The 18,306-nt window shown below is 40.2% G+C and overlaps 4 protein-coding genes across 8 annotated transcripts; 2 read left to right on the plus strand and 2 right to left on the minus strand.

The window, feature by feature from the left end:
* The first annotated feature begins 1,025 nt into the window (after nucleotides 1-1,025).
* LOC120007156 (protein NRT1/ PTR FAMILY 6.1) lies at nucleotides 1,026-4,061 on the plus strand. 2 transcript variants are annotated; one of them, XM_038857351.1, is made up of 5 exons: nucleotides 1,026-1,306; nucleotides 1,392-1,642; nucleotides 1,742-1,959; nucleotides 2,186-2,766; nucleotides 2,972-3,851. In XM_038857351.1, the coding sequence occupies exons 2-5, from the start codon at nucleotides 1,405-1,407 to the stop codon at nucleotides 3,849-3,851; spliced, it is 1,917 nt and encodes a 638-aa protein (XP_038713279.1). In that variant the 5' UTR covers nucleotides 1,026-1,306; nucleotides 1,392-1,404. The 2 variants fall into 2 exon arrangements, with proteins under 2 accessions (XP_038713279.1, XP_038713280.1); XM_038857352.1 differs by lacking the exon at nucleotides 1,026-1,306 and having other exon boundaries at nucleotides 1,405-1,642; nucleotides 2,972-4,061.
* Nucleotides 4,062-4,533: 472 nt separating this feature from the next.
* LOC120007205 lies at nucleotides 4,534-10,178 on the minus strand. Its single transcript, XM_038857407.1, has 4 exons — nucleotides 8,839-10,178; nucleotides 6,466-7,037; nucleotides 6,142-6,361; nucleotides 4,534-6,048 (listed from the first exon to the last, which is right to left on the minus strand). The coding sequence occupies exons 1-4, from the start codon at nucleotides 10,081-10,083 to the stop codon at nucleotides 4,699-4,701; spliced, it is 3,387 nt and encodes a 1,128-aa protein (XP_038713335.1). The 5' UTR covers nucleotides 10,084-10,178; the 3' UTR covers nucleotides 4,534-4,698.
* Nucleotides 10,179-11,563: 1,385 nt separating this feature from the next.
* LOC120007195 (DEAD-box ATP-dependent RNA helicase 21-like) lies at nucleotides 11,564-15,241 on the plus strand. Of its 4 annotated transcripts, none has more exons than XM_038857392.1 (3): nucleotides 11,564-14,007; nucleotides 14,897-14,962; nucleotides 15,084-15,241. In XM_038857392.1, exon 1 carries the CDS (start codon nucleotides 11,682-11,684, stop codon nucleotides 13,833-13,835), a length of 2,154 nt encoding a protein of 717 aa, XP_038713320.1. In that variant the 5' UTR covers nucleotides 11,564-11,681; the 3' UTR covers nucleotides 13,836-14,007; nucleotides 14,897-14,962; nucleotides 15,084-15,241. The 4 variants fall into 4 exon arrangements, with proteins under 4 accessions (XP_038713320.1, XP_038713319.1, XP_038713322.1 ...); XM_038857391.1 differs by having other exon boundaries at nucleotides 14,902-14,962; XM_038857394.1 differs by having other exon boundaries at nucleotides 11,564-13,870.
* A 66-nt stretch (nucleotides 15,242-15,307) lies between these two features.
* LOC120007196 (nudix hydrolase 13, mitochondrial-like) lies at nucleotides 15,308-18,019 on the minus strand. Its single transcript, XM_038857395.1, has 6 exons — nucleotides 17,862-18,019; nucleotides 17,695-17,771; nucleotides 16,240-16,354; nucleotides 16,073-16,156; nucleotides 15,817-15,966; nucleotides 15,308-15,722 (listed from the first exon to the last, which is right to left on the minus strand). The coding sequence occupies exons 2-6, from the start codon at nucleotides 17,763-17,765 to the stop codon at nucleotides 15,486-15,488; spliced, it is 657 nt and encodes a 218-aa protein (XP_038713323.1). The 5' UTR covers nucleotides 17,766-17,771; nucleotides 17,862-18,019; the 3' UTR covers nucleotides 15,308-15,485.
* Nucleotides 18,020-18,306: the final 287 nt, after the last annotated feature.

Here is an 18,306-nt window from a genome sequence, read left to right on the forward strand (position 1 = left end):
AAAAAATTCTAATGTGTGGTCCATTTAGTTTGAATTTTTCAATTTTCAAGGCAAATTCTTAGGGGAAGAATGACATGTGAATGTTAAATAACATATATGAAGAAGAATTGAATAATTATATGGTTTTCCAATAAAAAAATAATTATTTTATTTTTATCAATCACATGATCACAAAATTTCAACAAAGATGAATAAACACTTCTAGAAACATTGTCTGTATGTAGGGGTGGCAAAACTTCGTCTAGTCTGGATGATCGAATTTGTCTAACTCGAATTAAACCGAATTTTGACATAAATTATACGTTTGAAATGTAGGTCCAAACACAAAAATTTTGTCTGGTTTAAAACCGGGTTCGGGTTCAAACACGGAAATCTTGTTCGGACCCTAACCCAAATTAGATTATTGTCCGATTACTTGTTCAAATTTATACCCATCCGGGTATGGTCAATTAAGTACGTCCAAAATTCAATCTGGGTTAGAGTTCTAATATGTAAATATTTTGTAAACACGTGTTGTTATCCGACCCAGAACCGATTTTTTTCCACCCTATGTGTATGCTCCACCTACCCAGTTAGCTATATGACACATATAACTAAAACTCTATCAAGTTCTAATTAAGTTCATAAGCAATAGATATCAATTCATGGTTAGGTAAAGGAAATAAATGTTAAACAGTTGGATGATATAAAACTTTCATTGATAAGATAGTTTATTTGCACAAAAATCCTTAAAAAGTACTAGTAATTGGATGCAAAAGATTCAACTTGTTAGCCATTGAAGTAAATGGATGCATACCCATATTTTGCACCCAAAGATTAATGACAATCAAGAGAGAGAAAGATAGGGATGGACTTAAATGGAAGAAAAAGTGGGTGGTAGATATGAGATATATCAACTATGTATGGCGCCTGTTAGGAGTCCATTTAATGCAAATCTCTCACTTTGGTATCTGACTGTCAAAGATGCTAAGCATCTCGGTGTTTTTTGTCATAATTATCATAAATGTTGCGATGAATCCACATGATTCATAAAATATCGGGATCCGTAACACTGTAATAGCATTTAATGTGTGAGAGTTGTGTCTTCTGGTGGGTGTTCATCTGTTTGTTGGATTTCCTTTATTACAAGTTTCCATTCTCATTGGATCCATAATTTCAGACTTCTCTCACTGTCATGAAAAACACACTCCTCTCTCAGAGTTTCACTCTTCCAAGTGTTTGATAGATATACGGATATATCCGTTGGGTATTAGTAGGTGAATGGTCACAAGCAAAACTTCCACTCAACAACTTTGTTCTTCTAAGAGTATGTAGTTTCACTTTCATGACTTAGCTTGAGAATTGAAGGAACATGAGCTAATTTTTTTGTTTTCTCTGTGTTTTCATGGCAGGTTGAAAGTTATAATGAGTACCAGAGAAATCAAGTCACCTGAAGGTTTGCCAGAGACACCAGCAAGTTATGATGGAAACTCTGATCAAAACAGAGGGAAGAAGCTTGGGATGTTCTTCATGGAATCTGATAATCGAAGGATGGCTTTTGGGAGAGGATATACTGGAGGAACTACTCCTGTTAACATTCATGGAAAACCCATTAAGGATCTGTCAAAAACTGGTGGTTGGATTGCTGCCTTATTCATTTTTGGTAAAAACAAGATTCTATCTTTTCTAGTTTTCCAATCTTTGTCTTCTTAGTTGGAGTAGAAAGAAACAAGTTTGTGAGGGTATTGATTTATCTTTGCAGGGAATGAAATGGCAGAGAGAATGGCTTACTTTGGACTTTCTGTTAACATGGTGGCTTTTATGTTCTATGTTATGCACAGACCCTTCTCTAGTGCATCAAATGCAGTCAATAACTTCTTAGGGATTTCACAAGCATCCTCCGTTCTTGGCGGTTTCTTGGCCGACGCTTACTTGGGTCGATACTGGACTATAGCCATTTTTACAACTATCTACCTTGGGGTGAGATCTTTCTGCAATCTCTAATTGTTTTATTAACCAGCGCTTCATGTTTCTCAGACTTTTTCCCAACAATTGGTATCCTAGTTATCCCAACTCCTAATTTTTACGCATAGGGTTTCATATCGGACATGTGCATCCCATGAGCTGGATAACCGGGATACCACATATTGGGATCTTTATCATTTTTTCGTTTTTAGAATGTATGGTATGATGTTGTATTCTATAGGGTTTGACAGCAATAACCTTGTGTGCAACAATGGACATATTTGTACCAAGCAAGGATGGCTGTGATCAGCTCTCACTGTTATTAGGAAACTGTGAGCCAGCAAAGCCATGGCAGATGCTTTACCTAAACACAATCCTTTATGTGACCGGATTCGGAGCTGCTGGTATAAGGCCCTGTGTTTCTTCTTTTGGGGCTGATCAGTTTGATGAAAGAAGTAAAGATTACAAGTCTCATCTGGACAGGTTTTTCAACTTCTTCTATCTATCAGTCACTATTGGGGCAATTGTTGCCTTCACCTTGGTAGTATATATACAGATGAAACATGGATGGGGATATGCCTTTGGTACCTTGGCCTTAGCTATGGGTATATCAAATATGTTGTTCTTTCTTGGAACTCCTTTGTACAGGCACAGGTTGCCTGGAGGCAGCCCCCTGACCAGAGTTGCTCAAGTTCTGGTCGCCGCCTTTCGGAAAAGAAAAGCGTCTTTTTCAAGCAGCGAGTTCATAGGTCTGTATGAGGTTCCCGGTAAACATTCTGCTATAAAAGGTAGCAGAAAGATAGCTCATACAGATGATTTCAGGTACCCACTATCTCACTTTGCTTTTTCGAAAATAATAAAGATCTCAGTTGGTATCCCGGTTATCCCAAGCAGTTGAGTTGGATGCTATGATGCACCTAAAATCTTATACGTACAACTCAACAGCTGGAATAACTGGGATGCGTTACTTTTTCAATGTCATTTCCTTAACTGCAGACACTTACCAGGTGACTTTTGGGGTTTGCAGGTGCTTGGACAAGGCAGCTCTGCAACTGAAGGACGACGGTGCTGCTCCGAGCCCGTGGAAGCTCTGCACCGTGACACAAGTAGAGGAAGTCAAGATACTGATAAAACTTATTCCAATACCAGCTTGCACAATAATGCTAAGCTTAGTCTTGACAGAGTACTTGACCCTCTCAGTGCAGCAAGCATATACTATGAATACACATATGGGTAATCTGAAACTACCAGTAACATGCATGCCAGTGTTTCCTGGACTCAGCATATTCCTTATACTATCCCTCTACTACGCCGTGTTTGTCCCAATTTCCCGTCGCGTTACCGGTCATCCTCACGGTGCTTCTCAGCTTCAAAGAGTAGGCATTGGACTGGCAGTTTCGATCATGTCGGTTGCTTGGGCTGCCATCTTTGAGAGATTCAGGAGAAACTATGCAATTCAACACGGATACGAGTCCATTTTCTTAACCGCAATGCCAAACCTTAGTGCATATTGGTTGTTGATCCAATATTGCCTTATTGGAATAGCAGAAGTTTTCTGCATTGTGGGATTATTGGAATTCCTCTATGAAGAAGCTCCTGATGCAATGAAGAGTATAGGTTCTGCTTATGCCGCTGTAGCGGGAGGTTTGGGCTGCTTTGCTGCCTCTATATTGAACACCATTGTCAAGTCAGTGACAGAGAACAAGGAAAAGCAGCAATCATGGCTGTCACAGAACATAAATACTGGAAGATTTGATTATTTTTACTGGATTCTTACAGTTCTGAGTTTCATAAATTTCTGTGTTTTTCTATATTCCGCGAATCGGTACAAGTACAGATCGCAGCAGAATTTTGAGGTGGGGGAACAAGTGATTCCTAGCAAACAAAACACACCCATCAAGGGATAGTTGGGTAGGAGTGTTACACTTGATCTTTTTGCAAAAAGGCTGAAGCCATTTCTTGTTGGGTTAGGACGAAGTCATTTCTCCCAAGTTTTCATTTTCTTCTCTCCATATGTAAGCAAGAAGCCAAGAAAACACATAAAAAATGTAGCTTCACTTCTTTACAATTTGACGAAGCAGATATGTGGCCTTTCGGTTTCATCCCCGCAATTCTATCATCAGGTTACATGTTTGATTGTAATTTGACTACATGTTTGCTTGTAATTTGAGGCCACTTATATCCCATTATTGTGGCATTCAAAAGAAGAATTTATGTCTAAAGTTGGAGTACATTGATAAATTTTTACTTAACCCATTCAATCATGAATTAACAGCCTACAATAGCTCAAACTCTTTCAGGAAGGCACGAACACTTTCAAGAGTGTTTATCAGGGGATAGGGGACTGGAATGATTTCAGCTAAAATCATTGAAATTTGTACATCTAAACCGTTAGTTCATGATGTCAATTAAATGTCTAGTCTACCACACAAGATGCATCCAACGGTTTAGATTTACAATTTCAGCTGAAATAATTCCAACATCTTATTTCAACATCCCCTATCCCGTTTATCAGTGGGAAAAAACCCAGTGAACGGGCCTCTTAGCGACATCATCTTCATAGTACCAAAAGAAAAAACAAGTCAAGAAGACGAGTACTGAATGTCATTCTTTGCCAAAATAACTCAAGAGGTAAGCCAAACAATTAAGAGTATTCCGAGGCAAAAGAAATCCCACATAACGAAAGCGAAACACTAACTTCCACATCTCACTTAGAAAATTCCTGACAAACATATTGTACACAGTCCTGTATGCCTAAATATATTTTAACCCAGAGATATATTGCTGTCTAGAGATTATATACTGGGCTATGGAATAAATAATTCCTAACAACCCCAATATCCTAACCTTAATCACATCTGTTATTATGATGGATGGCAGATTGAGCGGCAGTGTTAAAAGTGGCGTTGAATCATTCTGCTTTGAGAAACTCCAAACAAACCGACAGAAAATGATATGGCTTGGGAATGTCAGAATGAGAAGAGCCAAATTCTTGACCGCAAAAAACCAGCCCGCGCCGCCAATTTCAATGCCCCAGCCTGCATTCCCGTGCCAGACTTCTTCCCATATGCTGTATAAGGCAGTCAAGACTAAGTAAGCCGATATCGCTAATGTAACCGGGAAATACCTCTGTTTGTCTCCAAATCCAGCAATGAAATCAGAATCTTGGTTAAGTAGCAGTAGAATAGGTGCCAGGAAGAATATTGCTTGGTTTGAACCCCCAGTAAGGTTTACATTCAAGATTAGGCATATAGCAAAGCACATTAGAGTAGCAACATTTCCAACTGCAGGCATCCAAGCTCCCTCAGCTGCCATCCTCTTGATTGTGAAAGTCGCCACTGAAGACGCCCGGCGTTGCTGCATGAATCTCATTCGAGGTGCAAAACTAGTGGAACTACTTTGACCAGATTGACTATGTCTAATTCCACCCCTTTCAATAGCCTTTTCCCGCATAAGTGAGGCAAGTTCAAACTTAATCTCCAGCGCTATAAGCATAAAAATTGCTGCATATAGACCTAGAAGAGATGTCCTTGCCCCCTCAACAGCCAACAGAGTGGTGAGCTTTCTGTCTTCCTCTCCCATGTCTCCAATTCCACTATTATCAAGAATGCTTTTAATTCTCACCTGACCCTCCAACAAATAAGTCACAGGGAAAAGAGCAACAAGCAGGGCAAACACCCATGGAAGGAGCTTTGTGCTTGAGGCAGACGGGAAATGGGTGAATACCACAAATACAGAGGCACAAACCATGGTCACAACAATGAGGGCATGCAGGACAGCAGCTTGAAGAAAGTACTCAGCTGATATGTATATGCCAAGAGCAATCCCCATGGCAATGGAGTAGAATGCCCTTAACTCCACAATGTACTTGATGGGTATGACGGATGTTATAGCAGCTAGAGTGAGCAGAACCGCTATAATAAGAAGCCAAGATGGCCATGTAGGTTTTGATGCCATGAAACCATAAATTGAGATGTCATCAGCAGATTGACGAGCAGCTTTAATTAAGTCAGATCTGTAAGTCCACGATAATGAAATTGGCGGCTGCATCATGATAAACAGCAGACCAGTGGCCAGCACCAGCACCAAGCTTCTCTTTGCAGACTGTGCAAGGAGGGAAAAAAAGTCATATACTTTAACTCCCACAAACAAGATTAAAAGTATAGAAAAAGAATGAATTCGGAAGGTGGAACATACCAAAACATGCGAGAAATGCAGATAAACGATGGGTACACAAGCCAATCCAATCAAGATGATACAAAAACCCAAAAGTAAACCATCTGATGGAGCTCTCCCGTTCCACCATTGTAATGCTTCAAAAATGGTTTCACGGCAAAACCACACCGCTAGAGCAACCACACTAGCATGTGCACAACCCTGCCAGGGTTTCATCTTTGACGCAGTTCTTGACTTATCCCTGCAATCCAACAAGTTAACAATTAGGGCTTGTGAAGCCATATGCATTCAAGAAGTTCTCAACTAACCAGAGCACACAAAATTTGAACACAATAGGATACATACTTGTAAAGAAGCAATGGAGGAGAAACAGACAGTAAAAGCACCGCAGACACCCATACAACAGACTTTGATGAGATAAATAGCAAGGCCAGCTTTGAAGAATAAAGGCAAGTCAAAATCCAAACTGCCTTTTGCCCCATACGGCGATCTGCATATAGCCTTCTGACCAGAGCCAAACCCAAAAAAGTTGTTACAATAACCACGTAGCTTGGGTACATCACGTCATCATCCCAACCATAATAGTATAGGCCCGAATTGCTGAAAAACCGATCCTCAATGTGGCATAGGAGCAATGCATGGCTGATCAAACCAACCTCAGTCAAAAAATAAAGTTTTGATGGAAGAAGAGCTAAACCAGGAACAGCCAGGGCTAGGACAACACTAGCAACTATGAGCTTACAAAAGGATTTAAGAGACATCCCTGCTAACCAAATATTTAGATCCCAGAAATTATGCAACACAAACCACATGACCATCAAACTGCCGAGCACAACAAATGCGAAGTATGAGGGCAGGCTCTTCTTTGTGAAAAAACGAGCCAAATAAAAGCCAGTAGCTGATGGGAGCGGAATGAACTGGAGGGGAAGAAAAAGCAAGGATAAATGGAACTGGAATACTTTGACCATATAAATAAAATTTTCTTGCGTTAAATAAGTAATATACATATCAACAAGATGGAACAAAAAAGTAAAAGTTACAAGATAATGTGGTTTAAAAGATTTTAAAACAAGAACATAACATTAACAAAAGGCAGAGAGTGGAACCCAAAATCATTAACTAATTTAATAACATTGCAATTGCATTAATCTGGTAGGCTTTAGATACCCAATTAATATGGTTGCCAGTCTCCTCCCATCTAGATACTCCACTTTGTTGCATTCGACAATGATCTCTGACTACACGTCCTCTAAACTCACAGGTTGTTCATGGGGTCTGTGAAGTAAGCTATTCTTAAAACCAAATGATGAATGTTACAGCAGGTTATACATCCTGTGAGAAAATTAAAAACTTACAATTTCTCATCAATCATTATAATATCAAATCTCTGTATCCATGGCCTAAAGTTGTTTCCTGAATGTCTCAACTAAAATAATTTGTGTTAACCACTACATACATCTTAGTTCTTACCAACCATAATTGACAATAAGAATGAAAACCCACAACAGCTACATTAAGTAAATAAAAAACAAGCACAGTAAATTCTAAAGTTGTTTCCTGAATGTCTCAACTAAAATAATTTGTGTTAACCACTACATACATCTCAGTTCTTACCAACCATAATTGACAATAAGAATGAAAACCCACAACAGCTACATTAAGTAAATAAAAAACAAGCACAGTAAATTCAGGAGGTGAAATCCCACCTTATCTTAGGATCAGAGTTTGCATTAATTTTTGGGTTTTGGATTTTTCTTCGTTTTATGCAAGTCTGTATTTATTCAGACTTCAGAGTTCTTTTGTGTACTCGCCTATGCAGTTCAAAAGGAGAGATCCCCCCCTCTCCCCGCCCAAAAAAATTAAGTCCCAGTAGATGTTGAAAGCTCAAGGACAATACTTAATAAGATGAAAATTGCCCAATCATAAATGCCATAATAGTTGCGCTGGAACTTATTACAATTAACAAGAACCTATTGCAATACAACCTCTCCCCATATCATGTGGGTAAGGTCTGCATACATCTTGCATGTCCCCGACACTACGGACTGAAGAGCCTTGTGCACAAGTGTTGTCTACTATTGCAATACAACCGATGATGATCTTTTACTGGAAAATATTCATGCCTAAAAAATTACAATTCCTAGATAATACAAGTGATCACCACTGTGAATGCTTTTCAAGACTTCAAAGCAAGTCAACTTTCAATTCCAAAATCACAATCTTTATGGTTTATTTGCTTTCATTGGCCCAAGAAATCTTCCTTCATGGGCATGGAACATGAGCTCCTCTCCCGCATCAATCTAACAATCCCACAGGATATCTTATTCTTTGGCATCTATTTAGTTCTATCACACTTCATATTCTAGCAAAATAACTTGAACATTGTTTCACTTTCACCAGAAAGATCTTGTAACTGCTAAACTTGTCAAGAGACTAGAAGTCATCCAAAGAAATTAATTATCGGATAGTCGAGCTAGGAAATACCAATTGGTGGCATATGGTAACCAAGGAGATCAAATATGGTGAGAGATTATCATGAAACACAATGAAAACGAAAATTTTCATGCTTAAAAAAAGCATCAGACTTTGCTGCAACGAACTGCTTGAGCTATCAGTCAATTGAAAATATCTAAAACAGGTGAAGAGTACATGGATATATCAACTGTCAGTGAAAATTGTACTTAAATTGAAAGGTAATAGTGGAAAAAAAATGCATACCAGTATAGGAAACCCCACAACAATAGCACCAGCAGCACTGACAACAACAGCCAATGCAGTGAAGGCCACTGAACTGAAGGCATCTGACACCATCCCAAGTGCATAAGCACCAGTTCCCGCAGCCCCTCCAAGCATCGTTAAGGTCACTAGAAGATAGTTCAGTGGTGGTGGCACTTGGATGTACTTCCCAAAGGAATGAAAAATAACTCTAATCTCCAAACAAATCACAACAATAACCAAAGCAACAGCACCGTTTACCACACGAATACTATGCAGCTGGCGCACATTTTTAGTCAACCACCAAAGCGCACCCCTTGTTGAAGCATATAGTAGGAATAAGAAAGGAATAAAGAAAAGAAGGAACAAATCACAAACGGAAGCAGCTGACGAAAATATAACCGAATAGTGAGAAGCAATGTGAAACAAGAGGGGGGAAAACAGCAAATTCAAACAATGGAAGCAACTCTCAAGCTGGCCAAGGATTAAGTTATCATCAGGAATTTCTCCGCCATGGTATTTTGCTTCACTTTTTGCCTTAAACGAAGATAGACGAGGAATAGAGTAGAGCCAATAGAAAAGGCAATTAAAAACCATGAGATGGTAAGAAGCATTGTCCATACCGACGGCAGATATGGTTGCCCAGGTGAAGAGTGCAGAGGCACAGAAAGGAGTACAAGCAAACAAGAGGCGCTCAAGAGCAAGGACAATTGAAGGGTTCTCGAGCTGGATCCACTTGAACTGCAGGGAAGCCCAGACTCCGATGAGGAAGTTGCAGTGGGCACAAAGGAACGCGGCGAAAAGGCCAAGAAGGATGGAGTTGAATGTGAGGAAGATGGAGGAGCTGAAGAAGAAGGCCATCTGAGCCGCAACAAGTGAGAACCAGACGCCGAAGAAGGAACCAGACTTGAAGTTGAGGGAATCAAGTATGTAGGCTACCATAAGGCCCAAAATCAAGGTGGCCACCACGGGAGCGCCGCCTAGGTCCAGCAGAAACGCAGCGCACGGGACCAGAGCAACGGCGATCCGATAATTGTGAACGAAAGCAGAAGGGGAAAATCGAGATCGAGAACCAACGTTTGACGAATCGTCCCCGGAAAACCGATCGTTAGGGTTAGGGTTGCGGTCGGGGGAGTAACGAAGGCCATTGCCGCTGCCTTCGAAGGACTGTGAGGAGAGAGAAGGACTACTCAGTGAAGCCGCGATATACGGTCGGAAGGAGCGAGACTGAAGCTCCGGCGGCAACATCTTCGCCGGGAGGGAGTGGTGGAAATGTTGATTGTTGACAAAGCTAGTGTTGTGTGACGACCAAATCGAGAAGATGCGAGAAGTTAAACGGGTCGGACAAATTTTGGTCCAATCTGAGTAAATGGGATGACGTGTTTTGGGAGATGAGAGCCGTCGGATTATCATTAAGCGGGGTCCATCACGAATCGGATGCCGGAAGGCTTATCGTTGGGTCCTGGGAGCGCTGGGAATTGAAATCCCTAATACATTGGTATTTAGCCCATTATGTTTGAAATGAAGGGTATCTGGGCTGTGACCCACCATGTACGTTTTTTTGGGTAACTTTAATCACACTCATAAGTTTACTAAAAATACCCCAATTTAGGTTGACCATCCCTTGTAAAAATCAGTTGAAGGGGTGTATTTAGTAAATGTAGGGATGTGACTAAAGTTTTCCGTTTTTTTTGTTTGCCATAAAAGCTTTCGCTAAACCCAAATCTAAACTCTATTAAGAAGTAAGAACCAAACGGATCATTTGATTCATTTTTTTTTAGAAATGATCATTTGATTCATTTCAATGACTATTCTCACTACTATTTCCATTACCAAGAGTGTTCAAATCCGATCAACAACCAAGAAACCGATCCGAACCATGATTATTCGATTTTTCAGTTAACGGTTTCGAATTCGGTTATTAATTTATACCTTTTTGGGATACTTTTCAGATTCGGTTTTGGATTTAATCGAGGAAATTTTTTTTTTGTTTTATAGTTTTAGTTTTTCAATTTATTTAAGGCCCAAATACTTAAGGATTAGTTATTCAAATAATTTTATGTTATATGGTTACACTGACTATTTTCACTGTTAATGTTTTTAAATGTAATATTTATGTTGTACGTATCCAAGGATTTGGTTATACATTGGATTCTATGTGCATGTACATGTGCTCCTATCCAACACATCTAGCTTGATGTAGTATTACATTCTTGAGAATTTGCACTTTTTTTGGTTGTAAGAACAGAGTGGAGTCAACTTTTAGGAGAATCTATGATAGGAGAATCTATGAGGTAGACCTACCACATTAAAAAGTTAGAAATGAAATAGAATATTGTAATTCATCGTTAAACAATTTTCTATCTTTTAAAAACTATTAGGAAAAAGTGTTTATGTCGTGATACTTCCCTGTCAATGTCCAATTTGCAAAACTAAAAACCGATTTGATCGATCTGAAAAAATACGATTTTTTTTTTCGATTTGATTATCATACAAATATTTCTCGATCACATATTGTAAAACATCATAATTGAATCAATTCGAATACCTCGATTTAATCCGAATAAATACCCCTACCAATTAGTGCGAGAAGCAAACATAAAATACTTCTACGGCTCAACCGCAAAGACAGAGTCACAAAGACAGCTAGACAGGGTAGAAAGTAGAAACTCGGACTACGGGGTAAGCTCGTAATTTAAGAGATCGCGAGACCTGAAACGAAGTTTATTTCCCATTATTATGGTTTATAACCTTACGGAATCGTCTTATCTTGTCTTTCCCCTCCTGCGATTAGCCAAGCGAGATACCACACGCTGCTACTGCAATCGATTCTCATCGTACGCACGATGAAGCGACCGTTTGACGACGTAAATGGCTCTACCCTCGCCGTAACCGCCGCAAACAACACAGCCAAACCGGTCTTCTTAACCAAAGCTCAACGCGAACAATTAGCCATTCAGCGCCGCCAACAGGAAATAGAACAGCAGAAGAAACGCCAGGAGGAATCCGTGTCCCGTCCCTCCGTCACCATCAACCATAAACCCTCTGATTCCGACCGCAGGGACAAGGAGCGCGATCATGACAGGGAGCGAGATCGTGATCGGAAACGTGACCGTGACAGAGACAGAGAGCGTGAACAGCGAGACCGTGAGAGGACACGTGAGCGTGACCGGGAGTCCGAGCGGAGGAACCGCGAGCGGGAGCGGGAAGAGGGGGCAAAAGATCGCGAGCGTGCACGCTTGGAGAAGTTGGCAGAGAGAGAGCGGGAGAAAGAGCTTGATGCAATTAAGGAACAGTATCTCGGTTCTAAGAAACCTAAGAAGAGGGTGATTAAGCCAAGTGAGAAGTTCCGCTTCTCTTTTGATTGGGAAAACACTGAAGATACGTCTAGGGACATGAATTTGATATATCAGAACCCGCATGAGGCCCAGCTCTTGTTCGGAAGGGGTTTTCGTGCTGGAATGGATCGAAGAGAGCAGAAAAAACTCGCCGCCCAAAACGAGAAAGATTTGCTTGAGGAGATTCGTCGGAAGGAGGGTGTGGAAGAGAAGCCTGAGGAGGCTGCGGCGAGAAAGTTGAAGGAGGAAGCTGCTGATATGTATGATACTTTTGATATGAGAGTTGATCGCCACTGGACAGAGAAGAAGCTTGAGGAGATGAGTGACAGAGATTGGAGGATTTTCAGAGAAGATTTCAATATATCATATAAGGGATCCAAGATTCCTAGGCCAATGAGGAGTTGGGATGAGAGTAAACTGAGTGCTGAGCTTCTGAAGGCTGTGGAAAGGGCAGGCTACAAGACGCCATCGCCAATCCAGATGGCTTCCATTCCACTTGGGTTGCAACAAAGAGATGTCATTGGCATTGCGGAGACTGGTTCTGGTAAGACTGCTGCCTTTGTTTTACCTATGCTTACTTACATTTCAAGGCTTCCTCCTATGAGCGAGGAGAATGAGGCTGAAGGGCCTTATGCTGTTGTCATGGCCCCCACTCGTGAACTTGCCCAGCAAATTGAAGATGAGACTGTTAAATTTGCTCATTATTTGGGTATCAAAGTGGTGTCAATTGTTGGTGGGCAGTCCATTGAAGAGCAAGGTTTTAGGATTAGGCAAGGCTGTGAAGTTGTGATTGCAACTCCGGGTCGTTTGATTGATTGCATTGAGAGACGTTATGCTGTTCTGAACCAGTGCAACTATGTTGTTCTTGATGAGGCGGACCGTATGATAGATATGGGTTTTGAGCCTCAGATAATGGCAGTATTGGATGCCATGCCTTCAAGCAATCTCAAACCAGAAAATGAAGATGAAGAGCTTGATGAGAAGAAGATCTACAGAACAACTTATATGTTCAGTGCTACTATGCCACCGGCTGTGGAGCGGCTTGCGAGGAAGTACTTGAGGAATCCGGTCGTGGTCAACATTGGCACTGCTGGCAAGGCTACTGACTTAATATCCCAACATGTAATGATGGTGAAGGAATCAGAGAAATTTTCACGATTACAGAGATTGCTTGATGATCTTGCAGATAAAACAGCAATGGTTTTTGTTAACACAAAAAAGAATGCAGATATGGTTGCCAAGAATCTTGATAAAAATGGCTATCGCGTGACAACTTTGCATGGTGGTAAATCGCAGGAGCAGCGAGAAATTAGCCTTGAAGGGTTTAGGACTAGAAAGTACAATGTTCTTGTTGCTACTGATGTTGCGGGACGTGGGATTGATATTCCCGATGTGGCTCACGTCATAAATTACAATATGCCTAGCAATATCGAAATGTACACACATCGTATTGGTAGAACTGGCCGTGCTGGGAAGACAGGTGTGGCCACGACTTTCTTGACTTTGCAGGACACTGAGGTCTTCTATGATCTCAAGCAGATGCTTATACAAAATAATAGTCCGGTGCCCCCCGAGTTAGCTAAGCACGAGGCTTCAAAATTCAAGCCAGGTTCAATTCCTGACAGACCTCCCAGGCGCAATGACACTGTTTTTACACATTGAGAAAATTTGAGTTTTGAAGGACTCCCTCGTTAAAGGTCAGACTCATGCATTATATAATGGTGCTTTAGCACCTAGCAGCTGAATGTATTTGCCTTACTGCCGCATGTTAGGAAGAGAGCTTACTCATTGGGAGAGTAGGGATCTTTATCGAAGTTCCCCTGCCTTGGAACTGGTAACTGAAATCATTGGTTCATACCCACCCTGTTTAGATTTTTTGCAACTAGGAAGATGTTTATGATGATATGGACTAGAGAGCTTGCTATAAATTATCATTCTGTCTTTTCTGATTGATAAAGTGTTGGGGTTTAATATTCTTTGGGCATGAACATGTTACTTCATTGCTGGTGAGCATTCTATGATTGCAGTATTTTATTTTGCTTGGTACCTTTTCTAACCGCTGTTAGGTTGTGGGTGTTGTTTCTATAAATGAGATCTAAAAACTCTGATAGCTTGGGTAGATTGAAGGCTACTCTTAGGAGTCGGTTTGTGGGATAATGCCAGAAGCTTTAAAAGAAGACCGAGGGACTGGCTTATTTTTAAATTATGATTGGTATGCACGTGTGATTCTGGAGAAAAAAAATTGTGCTTTGGCCTGTATACTAGACCTTGAACTTGATCCTTAACACAGAAGAACTAGAGCAAGATGAGAACTCAAGCAAGAGATAGTTTGTAATGCCTTACATTGCTGCATTGAAGTGATTTTGCGACCATTGAGGGATTTGTTTTGCAATGGACTATGATCTGAATTTTGAGCTTTGAACATACCATATATGTTTTTCTATCATGACTTTTTCAACTTGCATTTATTTTACTATTCACTACTGAGCTTTAGCATCTTTGGCTTGGCATTCTAGATTGTGTCTTGTTGTGTTGTTCTTCCAAGTTATTTGTACGACTCAGCATTTGTTCTTGCGACATTATGAATGCCTCCCAGCTGTTCATGCATTGGCCGCTTAGACTGTGATAAATGTGAAAGAATACAATAGCTAACCATTAGTTCTATGGTGCTTATATCATACTTTAGCTGCTGTACCTTTTCCACTAATTTCTGGCCTTGGCAGAGCAGGAAAGCTATTGGAGCATCTTGTGTCGCTGCAATGTATGCCTTACCTAGCTTCATTATTCAGGTAGTTTTATATTTTACATCTTCCAGATCACTTGAGCAAATGATTCTTGATATCCTTCTTATTCAGCTGATCGTTAGAACACGATGTTGTCTTGATTTGTGCTTTCATTCTTTCGATTCAGGAGTCGTAACTGGAAATTGAGGAACCGAATATGTATGCTAGCCTACGAAATTTGGAATGCAAATAGGCTGTTGTTTTGAACTCTTCAAATACAGATGAGGTGTATGTGTTTATTTAAACGAACTGAATAACAATAGGCAGCTTTTGCTTTTGAGTGCACTAATCTCCTTTGCGCCATCAAAGAGGAAGAGTGGCCACTTTGCTGTCCAGTGACTGGTGTACATATTTGAACAATGGGCGGCTTTTAGTGCCTTGATTACAAATAACCAGAAACTCAATGTTGGGTACTAATAGTTTCTTCACATTTTAGAAGAAACAATTGGAAAAAGACTGTACAAAGACCCAAGTTCAGCTGTGATCATCCACATTGAAAATGGACCAACAAATTTACAAATCAGAACTACTACTCCAGCCTGCACAGCACAGTTTGTGGAGGAGGATTCTTCAGGGTGCTGGACACCAGATTGCTGTCAAAAACAGCCTGATGATGGTCGGTATCCGGAACGGGGATAATGGGACGTTCATCCAAGTCTCCTCTTGCTCCAACTCTACCATCTTTAGATAATCTGATCAACAAATTTCTTAGAGCATCCCTCATCCAATCGTATCGGCACAGCTTAAATGCTTCCTCTGGTTTAAGCTGCAAAAATGTAGAATAACATGGCGTATTGATACAAACATCCAATCTCACATTTGAGGCACAGAGATCGTAAATACAATCGAAATTAACAGACCCATTTTCTGTTGTGAGTAGCCTGCTGTGGCCAGTGGTCAAGCTCTTCATCAACCTTTAATGGAAACATGTAGCCTCTACATCCTCCTTCCAGGCTGCAGCTATTCTGTGTGCTCTTGCTTCTGAAGTCCCATACTCCAAGAGGATATTCCTGTAAGAAGTAACACCTAAGAACCGGGTTTTTTCTGATGAACCGGTGTGAGAAAATATGTGGTAGAGAAGGCTATGCCTGATTCAAACAAAGAAGAGAAACCTACACCAAGTATTCCTTTTACTCCAGCTTCCTCCATGGCCTCACGACACGCTGCTTCGAGGATTGTCTCATCTTGTTCCCAGCCTCCCTGGAATTGAAATGAAAAGTTGGAAGTTAAGTTCATGCAAGAAAGTACCAAACACAGAATAAAGGAAGCAAGGAGATTGATACCTTTGGAAATACCAGATCGTTGCGATTTGGTGTGGAAACCATGAGGACAAGAATCCTGCTCTCTGGACTACATTTCTGATCCTCGACATTGCTCTCAATCTTATAAGGGATGCACCTGCACACAATTCCAGAGAGTCTCATATCCAATGCAGTACACAAAATCAACATTACAGCCACACAATTGCACAAGAAGAGAATAATAAGATTCCAATTCTTTCTAGCTGTGTCATTCGAAAAATGATAAAGATCTCAAGTATCCAAGTTATCTCAGTTGATGAGTTGGACGCACATGTCTCACGTGATGCATTTGAAATTTTTTGCGTACAACTCAGTAGCTAGGATCCGTATCATTAACTGTTTTAATTTCATTTCAAACTGGAAACGATGTCAAATACGAGTGGAAGCATTCAACACTGATATCATGAATGTTCTAGTCCTCAACATTACCTCTGAATTCTAAATTGTGCTTTCTTTTTCTTCTTCTTCTTCCTTCCCATTAAACTATGAAATAAAAAAAAAAATTATTCCTTGGCTTTTCCATCCTTCCCACACCACATGCTGACAGCAAAATTTTCATTTTCAAATCTTCTAAAATTTCTATCATGTCAGTTTTACCATTTCCATCCTTTTCTAGTGACCAAAGCAATGGAACAATCAACTATGTCTTCTTCTGCATAGTCAGCAATCAGGAGCGCCCAGGGCCCCCAAAAAAAATTTTAGTTAGAATAATCTCAATCTATTTTAAAAAGCCCATAAGTATTACTTACTTATAAAGCCCATAAAAAAAAGCAATTAAGAGTCAAAGCAAACTAATAAGAGTGAGGGCCTGAGGGGCCCAAGCCAAAGTAAGAAAAGTTTTAGCCCGTGAACAAAAGCGTCTTCTCCAGTTCTCCATCCATCGTATTCCACTATTACTTCTCAGTCTCACGACTCTCCCCCCTTCTCTGATCGAGCGATCGACTGATTCTCTTCTTGTGTTTGTTGACTGGCGAGACTCGAGAGAAAGCATTAGTGCTAACTGGGTTGTAGGTAATTTTTCAATTTTCTAGGGTTTTTTTTTGTTTATCAATTTATCTTCATGATTTCTTTTCCCAATTTTCATAATAATTAATCTTTTGTAAATTATTATTAAAATCTAAATATTATATGAATACTTGCCTACTTGGTGTCGGTGTTATTTGGTGATTTAGTGTATTTGTCTTGTTTGGTGATGGTGAGAACCATGCTTGGTGATTGGTGAGTGCCTGATTAAGGGAAAAAAATTTAAGGGGCCCCTTTTTTAGAGTTTGCTCAATGCCCCCGTAAACTCAGGTACGCCACTGCCAATAATAAAACTGTAACCAGTGTCATCTATGAAACTACCAAGTTACCAAAAAACCAATGCTAGAATCCAGTTTATATGCAGAAAAAAGTTGCAGAGAAATTAATAAAACATAAGCAAAGGAAGCAACATACCCGGCGACGAGCCGAAACTGATCAAGATACCGTTGATTGTGTCTGCCACTTCTTGCCAACGAAGAGGACATGATTATCTGCAACACTTACAGTCCCACCATTTTCATCAGTTTAAGAGTTAGCCATGTTGAGCTAAAAACATAACACATATATATGCTAAGCACCACCTCTTGACAACTTATATCCTTATAGAGAAGAAGCCAAGCGAAGCACCACAATGACTGCGCAAGTACCTATCCTATCTATATACATGGATTGACGCCGACAAAGACGAGAAGAACAAATCTCAAGCACCCTCTTCTTCATATGTTGTTTGAAAAAAGAGAAGAGTCTTGAAATTTGAAGAAGAAACAGTCAACAATGGCGACCGGTTACAATGAATATGTCTTTTGCTTTTTTATGGTTTTGACAAAAACAAAAAAAAAGAAATGAATATGGAAGTGGTGGTGAGTTTCACAGAAGTTGCTCACCTTGTGTACTCTTCCTTCTATCCAATACTTAGCCTAGAAAGAAGAACAGGAAGGAGACAACAGAATCCACATAAGATGCCAAGTAATTCGATATTCTTATCACTTTTTTTTTTTTTTTTCTAAATCTTGGAAAGAGTCACCC

Source organism: Tripterygium wilfordii, chromosome 10, assembly GCF_013401445.1.
Source record: "Tripterygium wilfordii isolate XIE 37 chromosome 10, ASM1340144v1, whole genome shotgun sequence".
In the NCBI taxonomy this organism is placed as follows: Eukaryota; Viridiplantae; Streptophyta; class Magnoliopsida; order Celastrales; family Celastraceae; genus Tripterygium; species Tripterygium wilfordii.

Excerpts from the sequence above, each read along its gene's own strand:
- LOC120007156 (XM_038857351.1), top strand. The coding sequence starts at position 1,405 with ATGAGTACCAGAGAAATCAAGTCACCTGAAGGTTTGCCAGAGACACCA. Across the intron at positions 1,643-1,741 it reads TGCTGCCTTATTCATTTTTG|GGAATGAAATGGCAGAGAGA; the intron begins GTAAAAACAAGA and ends TTATCTTTGCAG. Across the intron at positions 1,960-2,185 it reads TTACAACTATCTACCTTGGG|GGTTTGACAGCAATAACCTT; the intron begins GTGAGATCTTTC and ends TGTATTCTATAG.
- LOC120007205 (XM_038857407.1), bottom strand. The coding sequence starts at position 10,083 with ATGTTGCCGCCGGAGCTTCAGTCTCGCTCCTTCCGACCGTATATCGCG. Across the intron at positions 7,038-8,838 it reads TTGTGGGGTTTCCTATACTG|TTCATTCCGCTCCCATCAGC; the intron begins GTATGCATTTTT and ends CTTCCCCTCCAG. Across the intron at positions 6,049-6,141 it reads TGCATTTCTCGCATGTTTTG|TCTGCAAAGAGAAGCTTGGT; the intron begins GTATGTTCCACC and ends CTCCTTGCACAG.
- LOC120007195 (XM_038857392.1), top strand. The coding sequence starts at position 11,682 with ATGAAGCGACCGTTTGACGACGTAAATGGCTCTACCCTCGCCGTAACC.
- LOC120007196 (XM_038857395.1), bottom strand. The coding sequence starts at position 17,765 with ATGTCCTCTTCGTTGGCAAGAAGTGGCAGACACAATCAACGGTATCTT. Across the intron at positions 16,355-17,694 it reads CAGTTTCGGCTCGTCGCCGG|GTGCATCCCTTATAAGATTG; the intron begins GTATGTTGCTTC and ends AATTGTGTGCAG. Across the intron at positions 15,967-16,072 it reads GAGTAAAAGGAATACTTGGT|GAATATCCTCTTGGAGTATG; the intron begins GTAGGTTTCTCT and ends TACTTCTTACAG.